This window comes from Terrapene carolina, unplaced genomic scaffold (genome assembly GCF_002925995.2).
Source record: "Terrapene carolina triunguis isolate 2854851 unplaced genomic scaffold, T_m_triunguis-2.0 Scaffold62, whole genome shotgun sequence".
Lineage (NCBI taxonomy): Eukaryota > Metazoa > Chordata > Testudines > Emydidae > Terrapene > Terrapene triunguis.
This window is the reverse complement of record NW_020664413.1, coordinates 52,977,644-53,004,007: the sequence shown is the minus strand read 5'-3', so window position 1 is coordinate 53,004,007 and position 26,364 is coordinate 52,977,644. Positions and strand designations below refer to the sequence as shown.

General features: G+C 38.8%; 1 protein-coding gene across 1 annotated transcript in view; it reads left to right on the top strand.

Annotated features, from left to right (window-relative positions):
• Positions 1-26,364, top strand: part of DNAH7 (dynein axonemal heavy chain 7) — a 234,795-nt gene that overhangs the window by 34,979 nt on the left and 173,452 nt on the right. Inside the window, exons 9-17 of the mRNA XM_029910522.1 lie at positions 2,165-2,284; positions 4,594-4,777; positions 6,064-6,243; positions 7,831-8,106; positions 16,772-16,899; positions 17,168-17,246; positions 20,634-20,858; positions 22,415-22,561; positions 24,364-25,049. Coding sequence (XP_029766382.1) covers positions 2,165-2,284; positions 4,594-4,777; positions 6,064-6,243; positions 7,831-8,106; positions 16,772-16,899; positions 17,168-17,246; positions 20,634-20,858; positions 22,415-22,561; positions 24,364-25,049 — 2,025 coding nt within the window. The remainder of the gene's footprint in view (positions 1-2,164; positions 2,285-4,593; positions 4,778-6,063; positions 6,244-7,830; positions 8,107-16,771; positions 16,900-17,167; positions 17,247-20,633; positions 20,859-22,414; positions 22,562-24,363; positions 25,050-26,364) is intronic.

Below are 26,364 nucleotides of genomic sequence, written 5' to 3'. Positions count from 1 at the left end.
AAAGCACACACAAGTTATTTTTCCTGAATGTAAATAGAATTGGTGACCTGCACATGGGCCCCAATTCTGCAAACATTTATTCATATGCTTAACTTTACTTATGTGAGTAGTTCCATTATCTTCAACTTAACATCATATTTAAAGTTCTCTGAAACCCCAGCCATCTCATTGCACATGTGAAGCATATGCAAAACTTGTAGGCAATATTGCAATATTTATTTTAAATTTATATTTTGTTTTCCTAGGATAATATGTAGCAAATATCTTATAGCAACTTGCTATTTTAATTAAAATCATGGATGTGAAATAATTTTAAATTCAAACTTAAGAAGTAGGTTATAATTAGGGCCCTGCCAAATTCACGGCCATGAAAAACGTCACGGACTGTGAAATCTGATCTTTCATGTGCTTTTATCCTATGCTATACAGATTTCACTGGGTAGACCAGTGTTTCTCAAATTGGGGATCCTGACCCAAAAGGGAGTTGCAAAAGGGTTGCAAGGTTATTGTGTGTGTGTGTGTGGGGGGGGGGGATAAAGTACAGGCGAGTCTCATCTTACGCGGGGGTTCCGTTCCGCGGTTAGTGCGTAGAGCGAAAACTGCGTATAGTCAAAATTACATTGAGTTGAATGGCGGGCAGAATCGCCCGCACTACAGGTACAGTATTAAAATTGTTATTTTTCTCTTTTTGTTTTGTTTTGTTTTTGCCGACCACGTAAAGCTGAAATCGCGCATGTTAAATGCGCGTAAGATGCGACAGTCCTGTATAGCCACCCTTACTTCTGCACTGCCTTCAGAGCTGTGCGGCTGCAGAGCAGTGGCTGTTGGCTGGGTGCCCAGCTCTGAAGGCAGCGCCCCGCCAGCAGCAGCACAGAAGTAAGGGTGGCAATACCATACCGTGCCACCCTTACTTCTGCGCTGCTGCCTTCAGAGCTGACAGCTGGAGAATGGCAGCTGCTGACTGAGGGCCCAGCTCTGCAGGCAGCAGCACAGAAGTAAGGGTGGCAATACCATACCATGCCACCCTTACTTCTGCGCTGTTGCTGGTGGCAGCTCTGCCTTCAGAGCTGGGATCCCAGCCAGCAGCCGCCGCTCTCCAGCTGCCCAGCTCCGAAGGCAGTGCCGCCACCAGCAACAGCGCAGAAGTAAGGGTAGCAGTACTGCAACTAAGTTCCTTCTAAGCTATGCGGCCATGCAGCAGGCTATAAAGGGGCATGCAGCCACAGGGACCTGGAGAGGAGACAGGTATGGGGTGGGCAGGGAGAGGAGCAAGTTGGGGCGTGCAGGGCTGCCGAGAGGAGAGGCGCCTCTCCCCCGGAGCTGCTGCCGGCGGGGAGAGGCGCCTCGGCTTCGGCCCTGGCCCTGGCCCCTGAGCTGCTGTCGGCGGGGAGAGGTGCCTCAGTTCCGGAGCTGCTGCTGGTGTAGTGGCACAAACTGTAACTGGCACATTTTCCCACCAGTAGTAGTTACCACCATGTAAGGATGGCCTTCTTTGCTTATCCAGCAGAATTTGGTACCCTAGTGGTCCAGGGGTAGCGAATTCTGAGGGATGGGGGTTCCGGAGCTGCTGCCGTCGGGGAGAGGTGCCTCTCCTCCCGCCCCAGCCCTGGGGCTGCTGCGCTGAGAGAGGGTTGGGGGAGTCCTCTCTCCCTGCCCCAGCCCCACCCCAGAGTCTGCACCCCCAGCTGGAGCCCTCATCCCTGCACCCCAGCCCATAGCCCCATCCCATACCCCAAACCCCTCATTCCCAGCCCACCCCAGAGCCCGCACCCCCAGCCAGAGCTCTCACTCCCCATATTGGTGCATATAACAAAATTTATTCTGCACATGGATGTAAAAAATTAGAGGGAACATTGATCGCAACCCCCCCTACAATAACCTTGTGACGTCCCCCCTACACACAACTCCTTTTTGGGTCAGGACCCCTACAATTACAACACCATGAAATTTTAGATTTAAATAGCTGAAATAATGAAATTTATTATTTTAAAAATCCTATGACCATGAAATTGACCAAAATGGACCGTGAATTTGGTATGGTCCTAGTTATAATTTTTAACTATGTAATTTGGTAATTTTCCTTTTACAAACAATAACTCAGAGAGAGAAATACAAAGTGAAAAGTATATATACTTAAAATATTCATTTTATGACTGTCTTACAGAAATTTACGCTTAGTTGATAAAGAAACATTTCACAATCGTCAGGAAGCAATGGAACTCTCATTCTTCCAGAATATTGCCCTGAAGCACATGGAATCTGCCAAAGAAGTTCTGCTTAAAAAGTATGATCAAATATATCTTTATGTTTAAGTTGCACAGAGAGAAATCTTTAACTTCTGCTCTATATATCTTTGGAAGGTTTTTTTATTGGTTTGCCTTTTTGTTTTCTGGGGGGAAAGAGAAAGCGTGGCATCTTTTTTTCTAATATGTACAATTAAAATGTATCAATGTAACTGTTGTGTAAACCAGGGATAATGATGCTTACTCTCCTTTGTAAAATGCTTTGAGATTTATGGATGAAAAGAGATGTATAAATGCTAAGTATATCATACTGATTTATGCAGTAATGCTTATTCTGGATTTTAGACAATGATGAGAAACTGTACTTGAAGTTTGAAATAGTCTACTTTGCTCGCTTATTTTGGTTGTCGTTCTGTGGAGACTGTAAGTTTTTAACATACCGATTACAGGATCCATTTAAAATGCCTGTGTTTTTGGTTTGTTGTCATAAAAACATTGTTACTGATAGGCTTTGAATACTAAGTCACATTAGCCACATATTATTCCAGTACTACAGATCTAAATCACAGATCTCCAGAAGCAGCCTTTCTTATACTGCTTGAGTATAGATGAAAAACTATAGTTCCATAGCCTTTAGTTTCATATCTAGAACCCCTCCTATAGAAGGCCCTAATCTTGCAATGGGATTCATTAGCACAGACCCGCTGTGGAGCCCCATTGAAGGATCAGGATCAAAATGAGTATAATTTATTGTTTAGTAATTTTAATTTAATGAAGACCTACTTTTTAGTATTTTGCTTCCTTTGATTTTCAGTTTAAGTTTTGTTGAGCAGTTTGGCAATATTATTCTTGCAGGACACTTCAGTGGGCCCAGTCCTTTGTTCTATGCTTGTAGCTTCCTACTGAAGTCAGCTTTGAATGTTGAAGAACTGCAAGATTAGTAAAGGAAAAAATATATCTATTATCACTGCCTAGTAAATAAGTTATGACAATTTAAGATAATCTGTAGTTTGCATTTAAACGTTTCTACTATACAATAAAGCCAACTTCTGCTCTCACTGAGCTCAAAGCGAGTTTTCCCACTGACTTTTTTGGCAGAAGAATCAGGCCCTAACCATGTTACTCTTGAGTGGATTCAAATAAAAATATAGGTCTATAACTCAGATTAATTTACTGTAGCATTAATGGCACTGTCTCTGAAGACAGTGTTGAATTTGTTCTTTCATTACTTACACATTCAGCTCTGTAGTTGTTACAGTAATAAATCCTCTAAGGAATATTGTATTTACAAAAACCTGAAGACCTAAAGAGACTTGATATTATGGCCAGGATTTTAAAAATGAGCAATGATTTTGGGTGACGTGCCTTTTTCATGTTCAATATGAGACACTTTACAGAGCCTGTTTTTCAGAGGGTGAATACTCAGTACTTTCTGAAAATCAATCTTCTAACGGGGTCTCCGTTGTAGTACTCAAAATTACTTTTTCATTTTTGAAAATCTTATTTTGAGGCTATATTGTTTCAGTGTACTCCAGATTGGTGACCATTCTATAATCTGTTTGCTTTTTGGCTTCCTGCAATCATTCATTACTATTTTTGCTACCATTTTGGTTTTTACTTGTATAAAGAAACTCTGTCAAAACTTTCTGCCTTCTTTTTTGTTATTTGAAGTGCTGGATGTTTATCTACACACTCCAGAGTGAGCAGTTTCTTACCTTTGTCTTTAAAATTAAAACTGAGTTTATGTCATCAACTTTAAATGTTATATCTTACAATGAGTTCTGTGTTATATATTGGGTTTACTGTGCTAGAGTCACATATATTCCACCCACATCTTGGAGAGGGTTCCTCTGCATCCTTGGCAGAACCTCGAGTTACAGACTCTTTTGTGTTTGTGCTTTATGTTTCCCTATTCATGCGGCTCCATCTCATGGCCAGCAACAGTTGAACAGAATTCCCTTTGGATCTCTGTCAATTCTCTTTATTAATACCTACTGAGGTCACTCATAAGTGACACAAGAAACTATTTCTTCCAGGGACTGAGAGTGCTGCCTCTGCAACACTTCTGTTCCCTTCTGCCTGAGAAATAAAAGACCAGAACAAGATAACAAACTTAGCTCTCTCACATTTTATATTTGAAATTTGATTCCATAATAGCAGATAACATTTCAGGTAAACATTCCTGTTTAAGTCACTCAGCCATATGACACCACTCAAGTTAAACTATAGTTGCTCAGATATACTACAGTGTCTTAGGACTTTATTAAAAGAGATATAATTTAAAAATGTATTTAAAAACCAGAGTTTGTTCATTCTAATCACTTAAAACATCCTCTTCTGTTCTTTCAAGGTGGTTTCCAGAAGTGCAAAATATCTATTACCAAGGTAATAAAAGAAAGCAGGTGCCCACTAACGCCAGCAGTGCCAAATTAGAATCTTTCTTCGACTGTGCTGCTACTTTAATGACTCGACAACTGCAAAACTTAGCCTTACTTTCAATTCAGGACTTTACGGATTTAATTGTACAGCCTCCAGTAAGTAGGGTTAGATACTACTAAGGCAGTGTTGCTAGTCCAAGTACATAAAATGACTTTTTCCATGTTTAATCTATTTTTTCTGAAAAGATTTATCAAAAAGAAGTCATAAAAATTGTAATGGCAAACTACAATCTTGTTAAAATATCCAAGAAAAATAAAGCAAAAGCACCTTTATTTTTGTCAAGTGAAAAGGGAAATATTAACATATTTTGTATCCAATCAATCAAAAATATAATTTGTAGTTGTAGTCAATTAGATTTATAACTGGAAGGCATTGATGTGCATCCAAACCTTGCGGAGTGTAGTTGTACCCTATCTCTGTTCCATCAGACCCCAGCCTTGCCCTCAAATCTGCATGGACCCCACTCCCAGAGAATGCTGGTGGAGGAACTTCCATAGGATCCCAGAGAAGCATGCTGGGGAGCTGGCATGATCCTCTTTTTCCTGCACAATTTGTGCCCAGTCCAGCTCCCCTCTGTTCCTGTTATTTTGTCTGCTCATTCATTAAGTGATATTTGTTGTCTGATGGATAATTTTATCTGTATTTGAATTAAATATATATCCCTTCATAATGGTGATTTCAGCATATTTATAATACGTTATTAAAATGATGGCAGTCTGACAGAGAGATGAAAGAAGGGTTTTAACAGGAAAGAGATAGCTGTTCCAAATTTGAAAGGGTGGTGAAAAGCCCATGGAATTCATCAGGGATTAATACAGTATTAGAGATCCCATGGTTGGATTCCTTAGAAGCCCCACCACAGGAAAAAAAGAGTAGTCTAGTGTTCTGTGGTGCAAATATTATCCCCGCAATACTCTCAGGTTAGTTTTTGTGGATCAGATTGTGCTTACATTACACCAGTGTATATCTGCAGTAGCTTTATTAAAGTACATGGATTTATATTGTGCAACTGAGAGCAGAATCTTACCTTGCATGTGGTGTTACGTGTGTGAGTGCTAATAATGTAAAGCTGCTACAACCTTGACTTGTGTAACCAACTTTTTAAAGTTCTGGTTTGGAGTAGTACATAGTATACATCCCTGCCACATACTGACAAAATAACAAGTTGAATGTAGTCTTAATGAATGCCAATGTTTCGTAAATTTTATCAGAGCAATTTTAATGTAATTTTTATCATGCTTACCTTATGTAAGGCATGCCATTTGCAATTAGCACCCTTAAGGATTTCAGTGCTTAAGCTGCAATGGTTTTGAAATAATATTTTTTTGATTTTTCCTGTATGAACTGAGGTAACTAATATATTGCATTCTGTTTTTGTTAGAAATCTGTTCGAGCCTATGAGCATTCAGGTTTCATCATGAGGCTGATCCTTGACAAAGACTGTATTAAGTTTGAACCTGAGTTTAATGATTATGAAGTTATATTTCTGAATATTTATAATGTTATGATTAAAGCTATCAATCTTGTGCCAAGAGTTGAGACCAAATTGTATTCTAAGTGGGTAAGAAATTACTATTTTATAACTTTGTTTTTGTTTTCTCACTTTGTTGTTGCTAGATATAGGTCATAGGTAATTTGATTAATAATTCTCCTTTTATATCTTTCACAGTAGTATAATATTGCTCTTTTAGTACATTGTAGAACACTTGAAACAATTCTAACCTTATTAATCTAAGACATTTAAACTATTCTCTTAAAAATCCAATTTCTGTAATTATTCTTCTAAATATATAGTAGAAAACAGGCAATACGTTTGTATTTCTTAAAACTTTTCTGACCTTAATGTTATGAAAACTGCCTTCATTTTTGGTAATGCAAAGAATAGTCTTGTGTTAAATATACATTCTTGTGAACTGATTATTACTAATAGAGGTTGAAAGCATATCTTTTAAGGAACTCACTAAGTTTAAATTGTTTTAATCATCTAAACATTATGAAGCAATTTAAAATAATAGCCCAAATGGGAAAGCTACCCAGACTAAAGAACACTCAAAACCATAAAAAGCTATTTTAATTAGTTTTCTCTATCTTGATTCCAAATTGCATCTTACTTACAATTTAAGGATGTAATTCATAACCTAGCAAAGGTTAACGGAGATGCTTCTTCCTCATTCCTCTCTTTGATTGTTTCCAGAGACTTGTGATAGTGAAGCTCGGGGAAAAAGTGAGACAGTATGGCCTTCAATTTTGTTATCAATATACCTAAAGTTAAGCACATGTTTAAAGTGCTATCCTGAATAATTATACTTACCTGAATCAGGTTTCTACTCAATGAGCTATCAGGTGACAAACAAACAAAACAGAATAACATGTCTTTCAAACAGATAATCAGTTTATTAAGAGGCTGACTACCAAATATAATTACTTTCATTATAAGAATTAATGTTGGAAAAGGATAAAATTAAGATTATTTTTTAAGGAATGTAAATATTGTGCCTCCAAGCTTGAAAGCTCATTAGGGACTTGCATGAAGTTGGTCAGTTTAATTTGAACATCACCGATTCATCAGTTGATAGCAAGACTATCCAGACTGAAGTTGTTGTGACTCTCCAGATAAAATAAAATTAATATAGATTACATTTGAAATAGCAATAAACATCTTTTATTTTTTAAATAGCATATTGACATTCTCTAACAATATCTGAATGATACATTTCTATATTCTTGATAGCCAGTGAGACTTTTCAGACTACCATTTTATAAACTAGGACAGAAAGGAGTTTGATGCTGAATTTGAGTAGCCATACAGCAGGAATATCTTTTGGACATGTGTAGACGAACAGTTAATGCATGGTAAGCTGTGATGCTGCACACTAACTGTCCTTTGGCAGTAAGTCATAACACACTAGGGAACTTTTAGTATGCAGAGTCCACGTAGACATTTAGTATGAAGCATGCTGGACCTCTGTAGATTTATACTCCAGTTTTCCACAAACTAACTGTTTGTCTAGACAAGACCTACATAACTAAATTCAGTTTAGAAAGCTGCATGATTATGTAACATTTAATTGATTATTTTGTGCAATTTTTATTGTTCATGAGATAAACATAGTAAAACAAGTTACAGAAATAATGTGTTTTTCCAAAGCCGGAAAGCAAGTCTAAATCCACTAATTTGAAACCTATTATCCTCGATGAGATCCTGGATGAGCATAAGAGAAGGATCAAAGAAGAGATTGCCAAAGAAAGCATTGCACCTATGGAGCATCTCAAACTGTATGATAAGTACAGTTTCTTGATAAAAAAACAAGCTGACGAGGATATTGATCGGTTCCTGTCAGAGGAACATACCTTTGAAGAAATAACAGAAGAAGCTGTCAAGTACCAAAACCTCAGTGAGGAAATACAGTACACTTCTAGGAAGGTAAATTATATTTATTTTCATAAAAAGACATTGAATGTATTTTAAAGTTAGTTTTGTACTAGGTATGCTGTTTATCAAAGTTTATAATTATTAGCAGTACTTAAAGTGATTTGGATCTCATCAGTTTCCTAGAAGAAGCTGGTGGTTCTTCGACTAATTGTCCACATGGATCCGACTTCTGGTGTGCATGTACCCTGTGCATGTGTGATTGGATTGTTTTGGCCAGCAGTGTCCATTGGGGCCACTCCTGCGGCCCTAATGCCCCCTCTTTCACGTGAGAGCATAAAGGGCAGAGTGGGCCCAAATGTCCTTCAGTTCCTTCTAGCTGTCCAGGGCTGTGGCAGGGTCCGCTTCTTTTACACGCTCAGGTTTCAGAGTGGTAACTGTGTTAGTCTGTATCAGCAAGAAGAACGAGGAGTACTTGTGGCACCTTAGAGACTAACAAATTTATTTGAGCATAAGCTTTTGTGGGCTAAAACCCACTTCATCGGATGCATGCAGTGGAAAATACAATAGGAAGATATACATACACAGAAGACATGAAAAAATGGGTGTTGCCATACTAACTATAACGAGGGTAATTTGTTAAGGTGGGCTATTATCAGCAGGAGAAAAAAAACCTTCGTAGTGATAATTAGGATGACCCATTTCCAACAGTTGACAAGAAGGTGTGAATAACAGTAGGGGCAAAAAATTAGCATGGGGAAACAGGTTTTACTTTGTGTAATGTTGTCACGGAGTTTGGGGGAGACAAGGCCCTGCACCCCCGGCTTCCTGTGATTCACCATGACTCTCAGCCAGGCATTAGAACAGAAGGTTTATTAGATGACAGGAACACAGTCCACACCAGAGCTTCTAGGCAATAAACAGGACCCCCTTAGTCAGGTCCTTCTGGGTAGTAGGGAACTTAGCCCCCAACCTCGGGGTTCTGTACGATTCCCCAGCCAGCCCAAGACTGAAAAACTCCAGCCCCTCCTTTCTGGTCTTTTCCTCTTTCCCGGGCCAGGAGGTCACCTGATCTCTTTGTTCTCCAACACCTTTAGCTATCCCCTTGCAGGGGGGAAGTGCCCCGGCCATTAGGTGCCAGGAGACAGAGTGCCGGCCATTTATGCACACTGGCCCTTTGCTCTGCAACAATCTCACTCCCTAGAGACTTAAGAAATGCATAGGGCAAACTGAAGTACCCACACAGTATTCAGAGGAAACATTAAGAACAGTCCCACTTCGTCACAAATGACCCATCCACTCCCAGTCTTTATTCAAGCCTAATTTAATGATGTCAAGTTTGCAAATTAATTCCAATGCTGCAGTTTCTCATTGGAGTCTGTTTTTGAAGTCTTTTTGTTGGAGTATTGCGACTTTGAGGTCTGTAATCGAGTGACCAGAGAGGTTGAAGTGTTCTTCGACTGGCTTTTGAATGTTATAATTCTTGACGTCTGATTTGTGTCCATTTATTCTTTTGCGTAGAGACTGTCCGGTTTGACCAATGTACATGGCAGAGGGGCATTGCTGACACATGATGGCATATATCACATTGGTAGATGTGCAGGTGAACGAGCCTCTGATAGTGTGGCTGATGTGATTAGGTCCTATGATGGTGTCCCCTGAATAGATATGTGGACAGAGTTGGCAACGGGCTTTGTTGCAAGGATAGCTGATTAATTGCACTTCCTGCATGTTGCTCTGCAAGCTTCTGACACTGCTGCATGCACCATGGCCACTTCTATAGTAATGCAAAGATCCTCCTAGCTCCAGTCAGCTAGGATACCACAGGAAGTTCAAGTAATTATAGAGGATTTTCCCTTCAAAGGCTGTGACCTCTTTTAAACTCTGAGGCTGACAAGACTCTCCATTTGTTAAAGGCTCTAGGCCATCTAGCGCTTTCTGGGTTTGTACACCTCAACCCCAATTTAACAAATCATTGGATGCCTCAAGACTGGTTTGCAGCTCTTGGTCTTTAGTACATTTATTTCCACCTCTCCATATACCCAGCATACAGGAAATACCTCAGATTCCTGGTAGGAGAGACTCACTACCAATACGGTGTCCTGCCCTTTGGTCATTCCGTACTGCTGCTGGTTTTTACCCAGTGCCTATCAATTGTTGCAGCTGATTTGGCAAGGTATCCAGGTCTACCTGTATCTCAACCATTGATTTATCTAAGGGAAATCACCCCAGCAGGTGACCAGCTTGATCTGTGTAATGCAAAGGCTCTTTGCTACTCTTCACCTCAAAATAAACAGAGAAAAAGCCACATTCACTTCTACTCAAAGCATAGAGTTCATAGGAGCCATGTTTGATTCAGAGTCAACAAAGACTTATCTCCCTTGTCAACCCCCTGCAGCTCTATTGGAACAGAACTCTTCTCCAGTCAGTCTTTGCCATCTTACTCTCCTCACATTTAGGGTGGTAGTGCTATTGGTGCAAAGGAAACTGAAATAAGTTAACACTGGCAAGGTCAGTACTAACACTGAAAATCAATTGTCACTGAAATTTCCAGCAGAATTGACAGAGAATAACCCTCAAAAGCATCCGTCTCCATGGTACGTCCTCTTATCAGCAAGCCCTTGTATAACACATAGAAATAATCCAATTTCTTTGGTGCATGGATGGAGGGATTCCTACAGAGTCAATAAATGACATTCTTTTAACATAGTTTTGTGTGTGTGTAATTACAATTTAAAATGTGCACGTGTAAAAAGATAGTACACTGAAAGTTTATAATAGATTTGAGTTTTCCTGAATGCAGCTCATGACAACGAAGAGAAAACTGTACTTCTCCGAATGATTGTCCATATGCACGTTCCACTAATGGTGAACATGTGCTTCAGGAATCTTTTGGCTAGCAGTGTTTGTATGGCATTCTCGTGGTCTGCACTGAAGATGTGTAAGGGCCTCTTGTGCCAACCTCCACTCAATTTTGCTCATTGCCTGTTAGTTTCTAGATAGAGTGGTTCCCTGTCCATGTTCACTGCTAGCAGCGCCCTTTTCGTCATTTAACTTAGTGCAGTTTAGATGTTCTTAGTAAGTTAGCTAGTTTTATTGCCTTTTGGGCAGGGCCGGTTCTAACTGTTTTGCCACCCCAAGCAAAAAAAAACACCAAAAAACCAAAAACCAAAAATAAAAAAAAGGCGCCGCCCCGCCATTACAACCCCCCCCAGTGCCACCCCGCCGAACCAAAAACGACCCCCCGCAGCGCCTCCCTGCCGAACCAAAAACAACCCTCCGGAGTGCCGCCCCGCTGAACCAAAAAGAAACAAACAAACCCCACCGAGCGCCGCCCCGCCGAACCAAACAACAAAAAAATACCCCCAAGTGCCGCCCCACCGAAACAAAACAAACAAACAAAAAAAACCCTGAGTGCCGCCCCGCCACCCCAAGATTGGCCGCCCCTTACAAGGTGCCGCCCCAAGCATGTGCTTGGTCGGCTGGTGCCTGGAGCCGGCCCTGCTTTTGGGAAGCCTTTATTTTTTAGTTTTTCTGACTTAGACCTCAGACTTAGGGATGGCCTCTTTTAGGTTCCTTGGATTTAAATATTGCTTGTCATGCAAGGGAGCAATGCCTGTAAATGATTCTTAGGAGAACTGCACATTCTTGGGAAATTTGCTATCTGCAAATCCTTCAGTTTGAAAACCAGGAAGGATAGGGAAGCTCACTTACAGATATGAGGAGGTCTATGAGACTGACTTCAGATCTGGTTCCCTCTAGCTGGACATGAGGGCAAGCAGTCAGGGGAGCTGCTTCACAAAAGGCCATGTGCCCTATGTGGACTGGGAGAAGCTGAGCCCAAGAGCAGAAAGCAGGCTGTTTTACCTAACTCTGAAACATTTTGCAGCAGGCTTTTTACAAATCTATATACTTAACTGAGTAGTTGGTTAATCAGTTAGCTCACTGGCTAACAGTGATTTTAGCAGAGGAGGAATAAGAGTTTGCATGGATTCCAACTGAAGATTCCTACAAGCAAGTGGAGGGAAGATGTTGCTTTTGACTTAGTTGACTGTATAGTTTGGAAATCAAAGACTCTAACTGAGACTCAGGTGAACTCAGCCTAAGCTTTTGGGAACTCTGACTTTCTTCTCACTGTGTTTCTGTGGGGAATAACCTAGTTAGATTTAATTTGTTTTCCTTATTTATGTCTATGTATAACCGTGAAGTTAATGAATGTGGGTTATAAAATAGTCATGTTATGTTGTAAATTATTATTTATTATGTTTCTTTATTATAAGATTTTATAAATTTGGTACTTATTTAAGTTGATTCCTTTTGTTCTTTTTGGGACTTGAATGTGGGGAGGTTGACCCTGTGCAATCTTTGCTGAAAATCCCTAGAAACTGAATTCTGGGTCTCCAGCTGCTTTTCTATGGGAGTTGGGTTTTTTAGAGACTGGAGAAGAGGAATGAAGTGAACTCTAGCTCACCCAGAGGTTACAACATATGACAGTTTTTTTCATCAAATCGTCACGGAAACAAGAGGTGATGCAATTTTAGTCTTAGTTTTAATAACCTTGGATTGAGTGATCACAAATTTATTCAGTTTAAATTAAATGGAAGAATAATCAAAACCAGGTTGTCAACCTAGGATTTTTTATATCAAAGGGGCACACTTTGGGAAATTAGCTAAAGAAGTCAGCTGGATTGAAGAGCACAAGGATTTTAATGAGGAGGAGGTTTGGAATTTCTTCAAATCAACTATACAAAAACAATCTGAAAGAAATATGCATCCCAAGCAAGGGGAAAAAACTTGTAGGGAAAGGCTTCAGACTTTGCTGGATGAATAGCAACTGTAAAGAGATCAAGAGGAGTAAGCAGAGAGTTTATAGGAAATGGAGAAAGGGGTTGATCAACAAAGAGAGCTACATCATTGAGATTACTACATGGAATGAGAATTGTTAAAATTCAAGCTAAATTAGCTCTTGCCAAGAAAATTAAAATAAATAATATTTTTATTTACATAAATAAAAACAGAATAAGGAAGGATGAGATTGGACTGCTATGCAGTGTAAATGGGAAGGAGATTAAGGATAATCTAGATACGGCCCTAAAACTAAATGAATACTTTGCCTGATTTTTCAGTGAAGGCTATAATATGGAACATGTACATGAAGGCAGTATTTAACTAATGGCTGGTGGAGATGCTAGAAATGGAAATTACCACATCTGAGGTGGAAGAAAAACATAAAGTGCTTTACGTGTTCAAATAGGTGCAACAGGATAATTTTCGCCCCAGAATGTTGAAAGAACTGGACCGTGACATAGCTAGTTCAGTATCAATGATTTTTAATAAGTCTATCTATTTGGGGGCAGTACCATATGGTTGGAGAAAAGCTAATGTCATATCTATATTTAAGAAAGGGAAATAAAGTGATCTGGACAACTGCAGACCTGTTTTTTTGACCTCAGTAGTATGCAAGGCTTTAGAACAAATTGTGAAGGAAAGAATAATAAAGTTCATAGAAATAAATGGAAAATGGGTGTAGTGCAACTTGGGTTAATGAAAGGTAGATCATATCAGACTAACCGGATTTCCTTCTTTGAGAAAATAACTGATTTTTTTTTAATAAAGGGAAGTACAATAGTTAGACTTCAGTAAAGCGTTTGACACAGTACCACACTGGAAAATTTGGAAATTAGTTAAAGTAGGGAAGGTGGGGATCAATACCAGCAATGTAAGGTGGATAAAGAATTTGCTAAAGAGGAGAGGGCAATGGGTTGTGCTGAAAGGTGAATTATCAGACTAAAGGGAGTGTACTAGTGGAGTTCCTCAAGGACTGGACTTGGAACCAATCTTATTCAATATTTTTATTAATGACCTTGGCACAAAAAATAGGAGTGCGCTTATAAAATTTGCTGATGATACAAAGTTGGGAGGCATCATCAAAAGAGAAGAGGGTTGGAATATTACACAGAAAGATCTGGATGACTTTGAAAACTAAAATGGGATGAAATTCAGAACTACAAAGTATATCTGCACTTAGGGTCTAATACTAAGAATTTCTTCTATAAGCTGGGGACTCATCAGTTGGAAGCGACAGAGGAGGAGAGAGACCTGAATGTGTGGTCAATCACAGGATATGACTATGAGCCACCAATGTGATACAGCTGTGAAAAAGGCAAATGAAATCCAAGGATGTATTCAGTGAGGCATTTCCTGTAAGGATAGAGAAGTATTAATGCCATATTAATTTTTAGTAGGGATAGAGAAGTATAATTATAAGGCACTGGTAAGACCTCATTTGGAATATTGTGTATAATTCTGGTCACTCATGTTCAAGAAGGATGAATTTAAACTGGAACTGGTGCAGAGAATAAAGAACTACTAGGATGATCAAAGGAATGGATGGCCGATCTTATGAGAGGATACTGAAAGAGCTTGATTTATTTAGTCAAGAAAAAGGAGGCTGAGAGGGAATATGATTACTCTGTATAAATACATTAGGGGGTAAATACTAGGAAGGGTGAAGAGCTATTTAAGCTAAAGGACAATGTTGGCACAAAAACAAATGGATATAAATGGCAATCAACAAATTCAGGCTGGAAAATAGAAGAAGGTTTCTAACCATCTGAGAGGACAGGTTCTGGAACAGCTTCCTGATAGCAGTCGTGGGGGCAAACAACTTAATTGGTTTAAAGAGAGAACTGGACAAATTTAAGTACAAATGTATGATGGATTTTCTTGCGATGGCAGGGGGCAGGGCTCGACAACCCTTGGGCTCACTTTTGGTTTGTGTCTTATGTTCCTAAGGCTTATGCTTCAGTGTTTCAGTCAAGGATCAGGAGGGCATTCCCCCTGCCCCCAGCGTATGCTGGGAGAGTTTTTTTCATCTCCTTCCTCTGAAGCATAAGGGATAATCTTGGCTACAGATGGTCATTTGGTAGGGTGGCCCAGGTCTCTGATGTGGCACCAAGAATTCTCTCTTTGAGATGCGCTGACTGGTCCTTGCTTACATACTCAGGGGCTAACCAATTGCTATATGTGGGGTCGGGAAGGAATTTTCCCCCAGGTCAGATTGGTAGTGACCTTGGGAGTTTTATGACTTCTTCTGCAGTATGTGGGTGTGGGTCACTTGCCAGAATTATCTGGGTATATCTCACTTAATCATTCCTTGTCACTGTGAGGGCCTTGAGCCTGGTTCCCCTTGGTCCCGCCTGTTCTCTCCCCATAGCATATAATAGTCTAGTTTCACATGAGCTGTAATGCTTTGGTTTCATTTCAGTTGCTGGGTTTAGCATGTGGGTCCTGGGTGCTGGTGGTGGCCTGTGATATACTGAAGGTCAGACTGGATGATATAGTGGTCCCTTCTGGCCTTGAACTCTATAACTCTGTGGTGGACAAAACCAGCTTTCAGGTGGCCCTTGACACGGTCCATACCACCTTGAGATCAGTGGCGACGGTGGTCAAGAATTTAGCCTTAGATGGAGTTTACCACCAGCTTTGGGCTGCATTCCCAAGCAACCCGACTCCAAGAAGACCCGGTCCCGGCGCGCCGGGGGGTGGTCAAGAATGTGTGTCCTTACTGAAGCCTCCAAATCGGACACTGTGTTCGGCAAAGTGGTGCTGCAGTCTTTGTTTTTCTAAAAACTCTGAGCTCCCACCTGCATTGCACAGGTTCACTGCTGTGGAGTCACCATTAATGGAATGTGTATGTGGGCAATCACCCAAGGGAGAATGGAAAGTTACTTACCTGTACAGTAACTGCAGTTCTTTGAGATGTGTTGTCCATATGCATATTTCACCACTTCCCTCCATCCCCCTCTATTCAGAGTCCTTTACACCTGGGATTCTGTGGTGGAGAGGAAACTGAATGGGTATTAGCAGACACTGCCCTTATATGCCCTTGATGTGGACTACAGGGACTCTCAGACTACATGTGGCCATATGGACAATGCTGGCTCAAAGATTCTGAACTCAAGCACATCACCATTAGTGGAACGTGCATATGAACAACACATCTCAAAGGACTCCAGTTACTATACAGGTAAGTAACTTTTTATTTGGCAATTTTAGGTATAGAAGAATTAGGCTTGGAGAGTTAATTCTAGCAACATTTGAACTCAGGTTGAAATAAAATTTTACAATAGCTTTCTCTAAATACTCCCTACTGAAGTGCACAAATGTGTGATCCTTCCCCTGCGTGCCCCCCCCCCTCCACCCGGACCCAATTCATTCCAAGTGTAACTCCACTGAAGTTAATGGAATTACACCACAGATTTATTTGACCACTAGTGTGTGGGTAGGAATTGAGTATACAATCAAACACTTTTAGGACCTGATGCTTCTCTTGCTTACATTACTACTCCAGTGAAGTCAGTGGAGTTATTCTGGATTTATATTATTGTAAATGAGAGCAAAATTTAAATTGAATCAAAACCATTGCTACTAGAGATGTTGGTGAAGAGGCATACAGGAACTTCCCTCTACAACTAATGGTAGTAGGCATCCCTTGTTAACAATCTTTTCCCTGTACCAAGAGCAAAAGACTAGTAATTTCTTACTGAAAAGAGTGCCAAGATCTCCACATCTTATGTACTCTTCATTAATTAAAAACTGGTACTGTAAGATTGTAATAGATCAACAAAGAAAGCATTATGAATACTGCTGGTTAGGATAATTTGTTTCTTTCATATGCCATTTGTCAAGTATGTTAATTTTTACACTTGTGTTCTAGTACATTCGTCTAGGAATGTTTGAGCTGCACTGTGATGAATTGATTAGGGCTTTGGCAAAGCGAGCAGATGCAATTTTTGGAAAAATTGTTGCCAAAATGTTCAAAGATCATCAAGATATAAACCTGAGGTAAATCTCAAATTAAAATTACATAAGTAAATGTACATTATTTTATTTCCAGTGCTAATTTTTGTAAACACTAGAAAAGTATCTATATTTTTACTATTGTCTATACTGCACGGAGATGTTAAGATATGTTATTTGTACTTTGTTTAAGTAAAGACTGAATGAAAAACTAACTAATAATTTTTTGCCCTTATTTGAATATTTAGGCAGAGAAGCACATTACATGTATAGACACACATATCAGAGTTTGGCTCTCTTTTATATATTTCAGGTTATGTGATGAATTTGAGAAGATAGCTGAGAAAGCTCTTACCACTCCATCAAATACACAGGAGTTAATGGAACTTAAGGTATACATTTCTTCTTATTTACTACAAGCAAGGTATAATTACCAATGTCTTGATCTGCTCTTGGATACACAACAGTGTAAGCTTAACCAAGTTGCCTCATGTAGGGCCCTGATGGGACACTAGATGGAGAGGACTTTGAGTTACTACAGAAAATTCGTTCCCAAGTTGTCTGGCTGGTGGGTCTTGCCCACATGCTCATGGTCTAACTGATGGCCTTATTTGGGGCCAGGAAGGGATTTTCTCCCAGGTCAGATTGTCAGAGATGCTGGGTTTTTTTTCCCCCTTCCTCTGCAGCATGGGGCGCAGGTCACTTGCAGGCTTAAACTAATGTAAATGTGGATTCTCTGTAACTTGAAGTCTTTAAATCACGATTTGAGGACTACAGTAACTCAGAGGTTATGGAGCAAGAGTGGGTGGGGAAGGTTCTGTGGCCTGAAATTTGCAGGAGTTCAGGCTAGATGATCATGATGATCCCTTCTGACTTTAAAACCTATGAGTCTATAAGTGAGTGGGAGTTTTGCCACTGATCTCAATAGGACCAAGATTGCACACCCCATTTTTATTAGTAAGTGGATAATTAGATTCCTATGCCCTTCCAGTTAGTGCTAGTAGGTGCCAATAGCGATGTATATGTGATGGAGAACATGCCTATCAAAAACTGGATTGAGAACATAATTTTTTTCATACAGGCTATGACCGGGGTCCCATTGGGGGCCAGCTGAGGTCACTCAATTAAGGTGAACTGCAAAGAATGGGCAGTCAATCCCCAAAGCGGGTAGATATTTTAATACTTACCAAGCCAGCACAAAACAGCTTCTTTATTGCAACCTGGTTGCCCAGAAACCAACAGCACATTTCCCTTGAAGGTACCCAAATCAAACATGATGATTTGTTAAAATCTTATTTCATCATGTAAAAGAAAAGGTTCTACCAATCCCAAAAGATCAGACACATTACCTCCCAGGTTAATGAATATTCCAGATCTTACCCAAATAAATGCTTTTAGCCTATTTCTATTAACTAAACTAAAATGTATTAAAAAAGAAAAGAGAGAGTATTGTTAAAAGGTCAATATACATACAGACATGAGTTCAGTTGTTGAGGTTCAGATACATAGCAGAGATGGTGAGCTTTGTAGTTGCAAAGAGTTCTTTTAGAATTAGGCCATGTTTATATTTCAGGGCAGTCCAGTCAGAACTGGGATCTCAGTCCTTGTGGCTTAGGCTTCCTCTGCATGAAACCTCAAGCATATCTGAGATAAAAAGGATCGGGACCCAAGGGTCTTTTTATACAGTGTTCTAGCATCCACTTGACCTGGGTAAACAATAGGCTTTTGATGTAACCTTCTGGTTTTTTAACCACCACCAGTAATTAGTTACACAAATTAACATAGACTGCCTAATGGATAAATTGCCCTATCACAAACTTCAAAGAGACATATAGACAATGACATTATTTCACCCAAGATTTATCTAAATGTTAATATTCCCTTTTGATCTCTGAATTAGTAGCTATAGTGACAGACAGGAACTGTCTGTTTACATGGGTAGCATCTAAGATACATACAATTAGAATCACTTCTAACTTCTAACAATATATGTTTGCATTTCAAAGTTCTAGCATGCTTACCCATAGAATGGCCCTAATTACCATTTCTAACATTGTCTTTAAAGGTTGGCTTTGGGTTAGTTAGCCTACAAGCTGTTTAACTCTTTCTGGCCATGTGTTATATTTTGTATAAGATTCGTTGCAATTATATAACAGTGGTAACAATAATGATTTGCATGTTTGTATTTTAATTAGACAACATCACACAAGCCTTTGAACAGATAATGTGATCAAATGGTAAAAAACTTCTGGCCATTACTGACTTGGGCTGGATTCAGTTTATTAGAGGTGAAATACACTGGGTCTCATTCCCAATATCCTGAGCTAGTCAGAGACATGAACTTCCAGGGGAGCAGAGAAATGTCTGATTAGAACTTAGAGAAGAGTTGGTACTGCATAGAAAACTTTCAAAAGCATACTGCCTGTAATTTATATATAAAGTATTTCTGCCTATAAATCATGTATTGAGCTGTCATTTAAAATGTCATTTAAAATTAGATGTGTGGCTTGTGTGTGATCATCCATCTCAATAACTATAAAATCCCACCACATTATAGATACCAGTGTGATGATTGAGTCCCAGTGGCTTCTCTGGCATACTCAGGCCCCAACTTAGCAACGTACTTAAACACATGTTTAAAATTAAGCATGTGCTTAAGTTCATTCTTATTCAGCAAAGCACTTTTGCACATGCTTAATTTTAAGTCAGTGGAACATAGGTGTATACTTAAAGTTAATCAAGCAAATGAATGCTTGGCTGAATCAGAATCTAAATGCTTTGTTTTTACTCTGAAAGTCTAGCTGAACAATGGCAACACTTTGAGACTTTTTCAAGTGAAAAAGAAAGCTTTAAAAGACCTGAAATGTGTGCCATCTTAAAGTATTGAGTCTCTATTACTGCAGTTTTATGTCAGATAAACACCATATTAAGTTTTCCCAGTTGTGGCTTATTATTATGCACTGGGATCAAATCCCTCCAGATAACTCCTTTGTCTTTTAGCTACAAAGCTATTTTAGTTTTTATATAGGCTATTTTTTTAAAAGACCAGTGTTCCCCAGAGCCAGAAGCCATTAATATATTCTGCTGGATATAAACTATTGTTTAAAAGATAGTGGTATCATACATTTTACTGGACAGATTGTACCTTTCTAAGTATTATTTCATTGATAAATTTGTGTCATCACATTAATTATTTTTGCTATGGTGTTGTAGCCATGTTGGTCCCAGTATATTAGAGAGACAAAGTGAGTGAGGTAATGCCTTTTATTAGACCAACTTCTGATGGTGATAGAGACAAGCTTTCGAGCTTCCACAGAGCTCTTCTTCAGGTCTGGGAAAGGTACTCAGAATGTCACTGCTAAAAACAAGGGACCATGCAAGGTGAAGTGGGCAGTTAACACCTATATAGTCCTAAAACAAAGAAGGATTAATAGGTTACAGATTGTTGTAATGAGCCATAAATCCAGTGTCTTTATTAAATCCATGGTTTTTGGTGTCTAGCAGAGTTCTGAATTTAAGTTTCCAGGCTCATCTTTTGAAGGTGTGCAGGTTCTGACTTTGCTAGACACCAGAAATCATGGACTTAATAAAGATACTGGATTTTTATGGTTCATTACAGCAATCTGTAACCCACTAACCCTCCTTTGTCCTATGACTGTAGACGTATTAACTACCCACTTCATCTTGAACACAGACTTTTCATGTTTAATATGACAGATTAAAGAAATTGGGGGGTTTGATGGGAAGACATTTATGTTGTTTAATTTTGTATCCCCTAGGCATATATACAGAAAGTGGAAACACGGGACATGTTTGAGTTGGAACAGAAATTAGTGGACTCTAAAAATTACCTTGCTTTCCTGATAGAGTGTGCAAACTTTTCACCAGCAGATATTCGACTGAATAATAGTGTTTTTCAGTGGTATGCTCGAATGTCAGAGATTTTTGAAGAGCACGGAAAGATAATTAAAGAAAAAACAGAGCAATTTCAAGAGGGACTTAAGGTTAGTAATGAAAGCATTTTAAAAACCTTTGTGTTATTTGAATATTTTAAATAACACAATTGACATAAAAATCATATTGATGGACATAATCTTCTAAAATTTATTTTACACCGCTCCTTTTAAAAACAATGCAGAATTAATTACATTAGATAAACATATGACACACTACATATCAGAATATATAATATTAACTAATTTGTATTGATTTCTTATTCATTTGATTGCACATACCATGAATGACTTCTACAGTCTAAGCCCGATTTCACAGTTTGGGCCCAATTCTGTAAGCTTTCTTTGTACAGGACCGCCATAGATGTTGATAAGAGTTATTGTATGAAACTTTTAAAGCCCTTAACCTGAAAATACTTGTGCATCCGCTTAATTTAAAGCATGTGAGTAGCCCCACTGACATCAACAGAAATGTGCCAGATCTAATAAAAAGCTAACGTAGTTCTGACAAGAAAGTTATCTACATTCACTAACAAAAGTGAATATTGCTTCTAGGATCATTTTAAAATAATTCAATTTTGTAACTGTAGATTTACTGTGGACTATATTTATATTTATTTTATTTGTACTTTAAAAAAATCAGTTATATTTTACATATAGTATTTTATCTCTAGAATATTTTTCTTTATACTATTGTATAGTTTTGGAGGGTGTCATTGATTTTTGTAGCGAATAAATGCAGGTTAGAAATGGAAAACCTTTTCACATAAAAGTAAACAGTGAATGTTTTATTTATCAGTATTTAATGTAAGTATGATTATTTTAATTTATGTCAGTTGTATTATTGCTTCAGTGGGTGCATTATTTGTATGTTCACAAAGACTGCAAAACATTACTCATTGTAGTAATCCAGTTGACTTCAGTGTCTGGTAAACCAATGTATGGACCACAAACTGACTTCAGTAGGAGTACTTGAAGAATTTGCATGGCCTGATGCAAACTCTTAGGCTTGGTGACCACTAGTTGGAATCTGGATGGAATTGGAAAGGGGCATTATGGGCACAAGGCTTGATTCCAAAATTGAAAATCAGATCTTAGTATCATACTTCTCACATATATGTTTGGTGTTTTTCAAAAATTAAGAAAATGGTAATTAGTCAGAAGGTGGCATAGAATTTACTACACTAGATCAGATAATTGGTCCATATAGTTTTATAATCTGTCACAGGCATTGACCTGTACTGATACTGTAACATAACATATGCCAAGGCTCAGATTTTTAATGATATTTAGGGATTCTTCACTCGGCATTGCAAGGCCTAAGTGACTTTCAAAAGTGACCTAGACACTTAGATTCTAAGTGCTATTGACTTTCAATTGATTTTCAGTGGGACTTAGGAGCCTAAGTGCTTACGTCACTTTTGAAAATGGGACTTAGCCATCTACGTTGCATAGACCTTGCAATGCTGTATGGAGCAACAACTAAATATTTTTAAACATCTGGGCCCTAGTCAGTGTTGTAATGCTATACCTGGGCGGGGGGGGGGGGGGGGGGGGCGGAATTCCTCTTGAACCCAAGTATATAACATTGTTTGTCACTTTATTAGATACGTTGTGAACGATTTGTTGAGGAATTGGAGAGTTACTCTAAGCAAGTTGAAGAATTTTACACATTTGGAGACATTCAGGAAGTCAACAGATATCTAAAAAAAGCTCAGGCATTGAATGCAAAGTTGGATGTGGCTGCTGATAAGGTAGAGATTTCAAATTTGTCCTAAATGTAAATGGATGAATTTATATAATATGAAAAGCTTTGACAGGTATTGACAAGTAGTAAAACTTACCAGTTTTCCCTGATCTTGGACACTGAAGGGTCTGAACAGGCCTCTGGGGCCCATTATTATAGCATCATGGGTATTCTAACTTGTGCTGGCAAATGTGGTAATTGTTGGGAAATGATCAGCTGTTACCTTAATAATAATAATAATAATACTTATCTCGGTGGAGGCAATGGAGAGGGGGCTTGACTGAGATTCAGGTTCCATTTCTGGCTATGTCACCAGTTGCATTACTTTGGGCAAGTCACTTCTCTTCTCTGTGCCTCTGTCTGGCCAAGGGGCTTGTCAGCTGTGGCAAGCAGTCCAACCAGGAGAAGGAAAACTCCGGTTTCAAACCAAGAACATTAGGCCTGGCCAGCTGGTTTGTAAAAGTTGTGCCAGTCACACATGCTGTATGAACCTGTATCACCAACCCCTGTTAATGGGACAAGGTGAAGGCAAAGCAAGCAATAATACCTAACCCATTTATAGGGCTTTTCATATGAAGATTTCAGAGCATTTAACAAAGGAGATAAGTATAACTGCTGTGATGCACAAAGGATTTTTCAGGGGCCTAGGATCTGGACCCAGGTATTTATATTGACTCTTTTTTAGATCTGTCAGCTGGCTTCAGTGCTATTGACAATGAGGTTTTGGTAACACATGTATGGTCCCTATGAGGGTTTGAAGGAGTAGCATTTAATTGGCATTTCTTACTTTCTGAGGGGTTTCAGAAGTTAGTGTTTTGTGGGTGCTCATCCACCCTGATGGTTCTCTCTTGCAGGGTACAGTATGGTTCTGTGTAGTGTTCTTTACTGCCCAACATGTATGTTGGGCCATTAAGAGTGTCATGGCCTGCTTGCATTAAAACCAATGGTAAAACATTTATTGACTTCATTGGAAACAGAATTGGGCTGTAGGTGCCTGATTCATAGCCCACTGAAGTTAGTAGAAAGACTGACTATGGGCTTGAGCTTTGGATCAGGCCCATAGTGAGAAAGAACCACTCTAGTGTGCTGATGGCATCCTTCTTTGTTGGCTCAGTTCTGACCTGTGCCACGCAAAAGTAACTGTATGTCATCTTTATGGCTTCCTTGATACTGTGCTTGAGAGGGGCTGAAATGTCCCTCAGTATAATCTAGAGCAGCTTAAAGTTGATCTTTAAAGGCTCTTTAAAGTTGTTCATATTAAACTGTCTCCTAGGGACTGCTCTGCCAGCTAAGGATCAGGTGGAGCCTTGTCTTTCCCTGCCTCTTCCTGTTCTCTGACATATCCTTTATAGATATTGCCAGTTTTATGTCATCCGAGTATTTCCCTGCACTGCAGAAATACAACGCTTGAGCTGACAGTCTCATTTTAAAAGAGAGGAGGCAGGTGATAGAGCATTTTCTATGAAAGATATTTGACTCTGGAACTTGTTCACTCTTTAGTCTTGCATCCGAGACTGAATTTGTTGACCTTAAGAGCATGCTTCTATTTTTGTGAACAACTGATGGTGATGGGTTGAGAGAGGTGATTAAGGGTGGTTGTTTGTTAATTTATACTGTGATTTTATTTATAAGGTAGGCATGTCCTTGTATTTTTGATTTTTAAAAAATCTTTGCTTCTGTATCATCTTAATTTTTTTAAACATACAGTTATATTTTCTATTAATATATGTGTATAAATATTAATGCATAAATGGTTAGTGGGTGTGGACAGATTGTTCTATATTTCATACCTCACTTTTGCCTCTACAGATCGATCAGTTTAATGCAGAAGAAGAGGCCTTTGGATGGATAGCTTCTCAGTACCCTCAGCGTAAAAAAATCCAAGACACTCTTAACCCATATCTTCGTCTCTATGATATGACTGTAGAGTTCACTACCAAACACAGAAACTGGATGGAGGGATTATTCACAAAGGTGAATCCAGACCAAGTAGAGGTAGATGTAGGAAACTATTGGCGTGGACTATATAAACTAGAAAAAACCTTCCATGATTCCCCAAATGCATTATCAATGACAACAAAGATTAGAGCAAAAGTGGAAGAATTCAAAGAACACCTTCCTCTAATCCAGGTGATTTGTAACCCTGGTTTGCAAGAACGGCACTGGGAGGCCATGTCAGAAATTGTTGGGTTTTCACTGAATCCTTCAGAAGACTCAACTGTCTCTTTATATATTGCTATGCAACTTGATCCATACTTGGATAAATTTGAGGCTATCAGTGAAGCAGCCAGCAAAGAACATTCACTTGAGAAGGCCATGATTAAAATGATATCTGAATGGGATGCAATGGAATTTATCCTCCTTTCTTATAGAGAAACAGGAACTTATATTTTGTCTTCAGTGGATGATATTCAGATGTTATTGGATGACCACATTGTCAAAACACAAACCATGAGAGGATCTCCATTCATTAAGCCTTATGAAAAAAAAATAAGGTAAAATGTTTTTACTAATAGAAAGCAACAGTGACTTTAACAAGTCAAAAATGAGTTATTCTCCTTAATCGAAAGATATGATTGGAATAGAATATTTGTGTGTTTTGGTAATCCTCCCTAAAAAGGGTGGTAATCTCATTTTAAAAGGGCTAAAACCATTTACTGGTACCGGTATTTAATTCCACATAGCTGGTGTTTACTTTGAATTAAAAGTGAGAGAACTGCTTAACCACTTGATAGCTGGTGGACATTTTTAGTATGTTCATTTAGAATGCATGTGCTGTGCTGCCAAATGTACAAGGTACAGCCTAGCATTCCATTTATTTCATCAGAATAAGGCTTGTCGACGCGCGGCGATTGATGCATCGGCGGTCGATTTAGCGGGTCTAGTGAAGACCTGCTAAATTGACCGCAAATCGCTCTCCTGTTGACTCCTGTACTCCACCTGAACGAGAAGCACAAGGGGAGTTGACAGGAAATGCTCTCCCATTGACAAGCATAGTGTGAACCCCGCGGTCAGTAGATCTAAGTACATTGACTTCAGCTATGTTAGTCACGTAGCTGAAGTTGCGTAACTTAGATCGATCTATCCCTGTAGTGTAGACAAGGCCTAATAATAAAATATGGCAGCATAATTGGGGAAGTAGTGGGCCAATGAAAAAAATGTTATCTTTACCTAAATTGTAATCTTTCTGAATATTAAATAAATTGGAGTCAGTAAACTACATAAAGGGAATGAAGAAAATGAAAAAGACAAAACAAGTAAAAAATTATTTATACTCTTGCCTTGGTTTTTCCCTAATTCCTACCTGGTTTCCTCAGTAAATAGTTTGCTCTGGTCTTAAAGCCAGCAGGCTTAGACACATTGGAAAAAACATGAAAATCTTACATTTACAATTATATATTTAAATTAAATATTTAAACATAAATTGACTCTTCTAATCTTTGAGCATCCTTACTTGATATTAAATTGAAAAATGTTGTTTAAGTTGACCCATTCAACAAATAAATATATTGTCAAATATTCATAATGTAATTCCTGATTTATTGCAGTATAATGGTTGTTCTCTCTTAATGTCAAAAAAGTGAAAATTTCCACTGAAATATATTAAACAATCATTATTTATAATTACATATATCAAAAAGTACATACAGTATTGGTCCTAAGAATTACCCAGAATGCTGCAGCTGTGTTGGAGATTGGGGTATGGCAAGACAAACAGTGGCTCATGCAATTTGTGACTGGAAATTACATAGTATTAATGAATACCTTGTTCAAGCACAAACCGTGAAGGCAAAGGACTTTGACATTTTG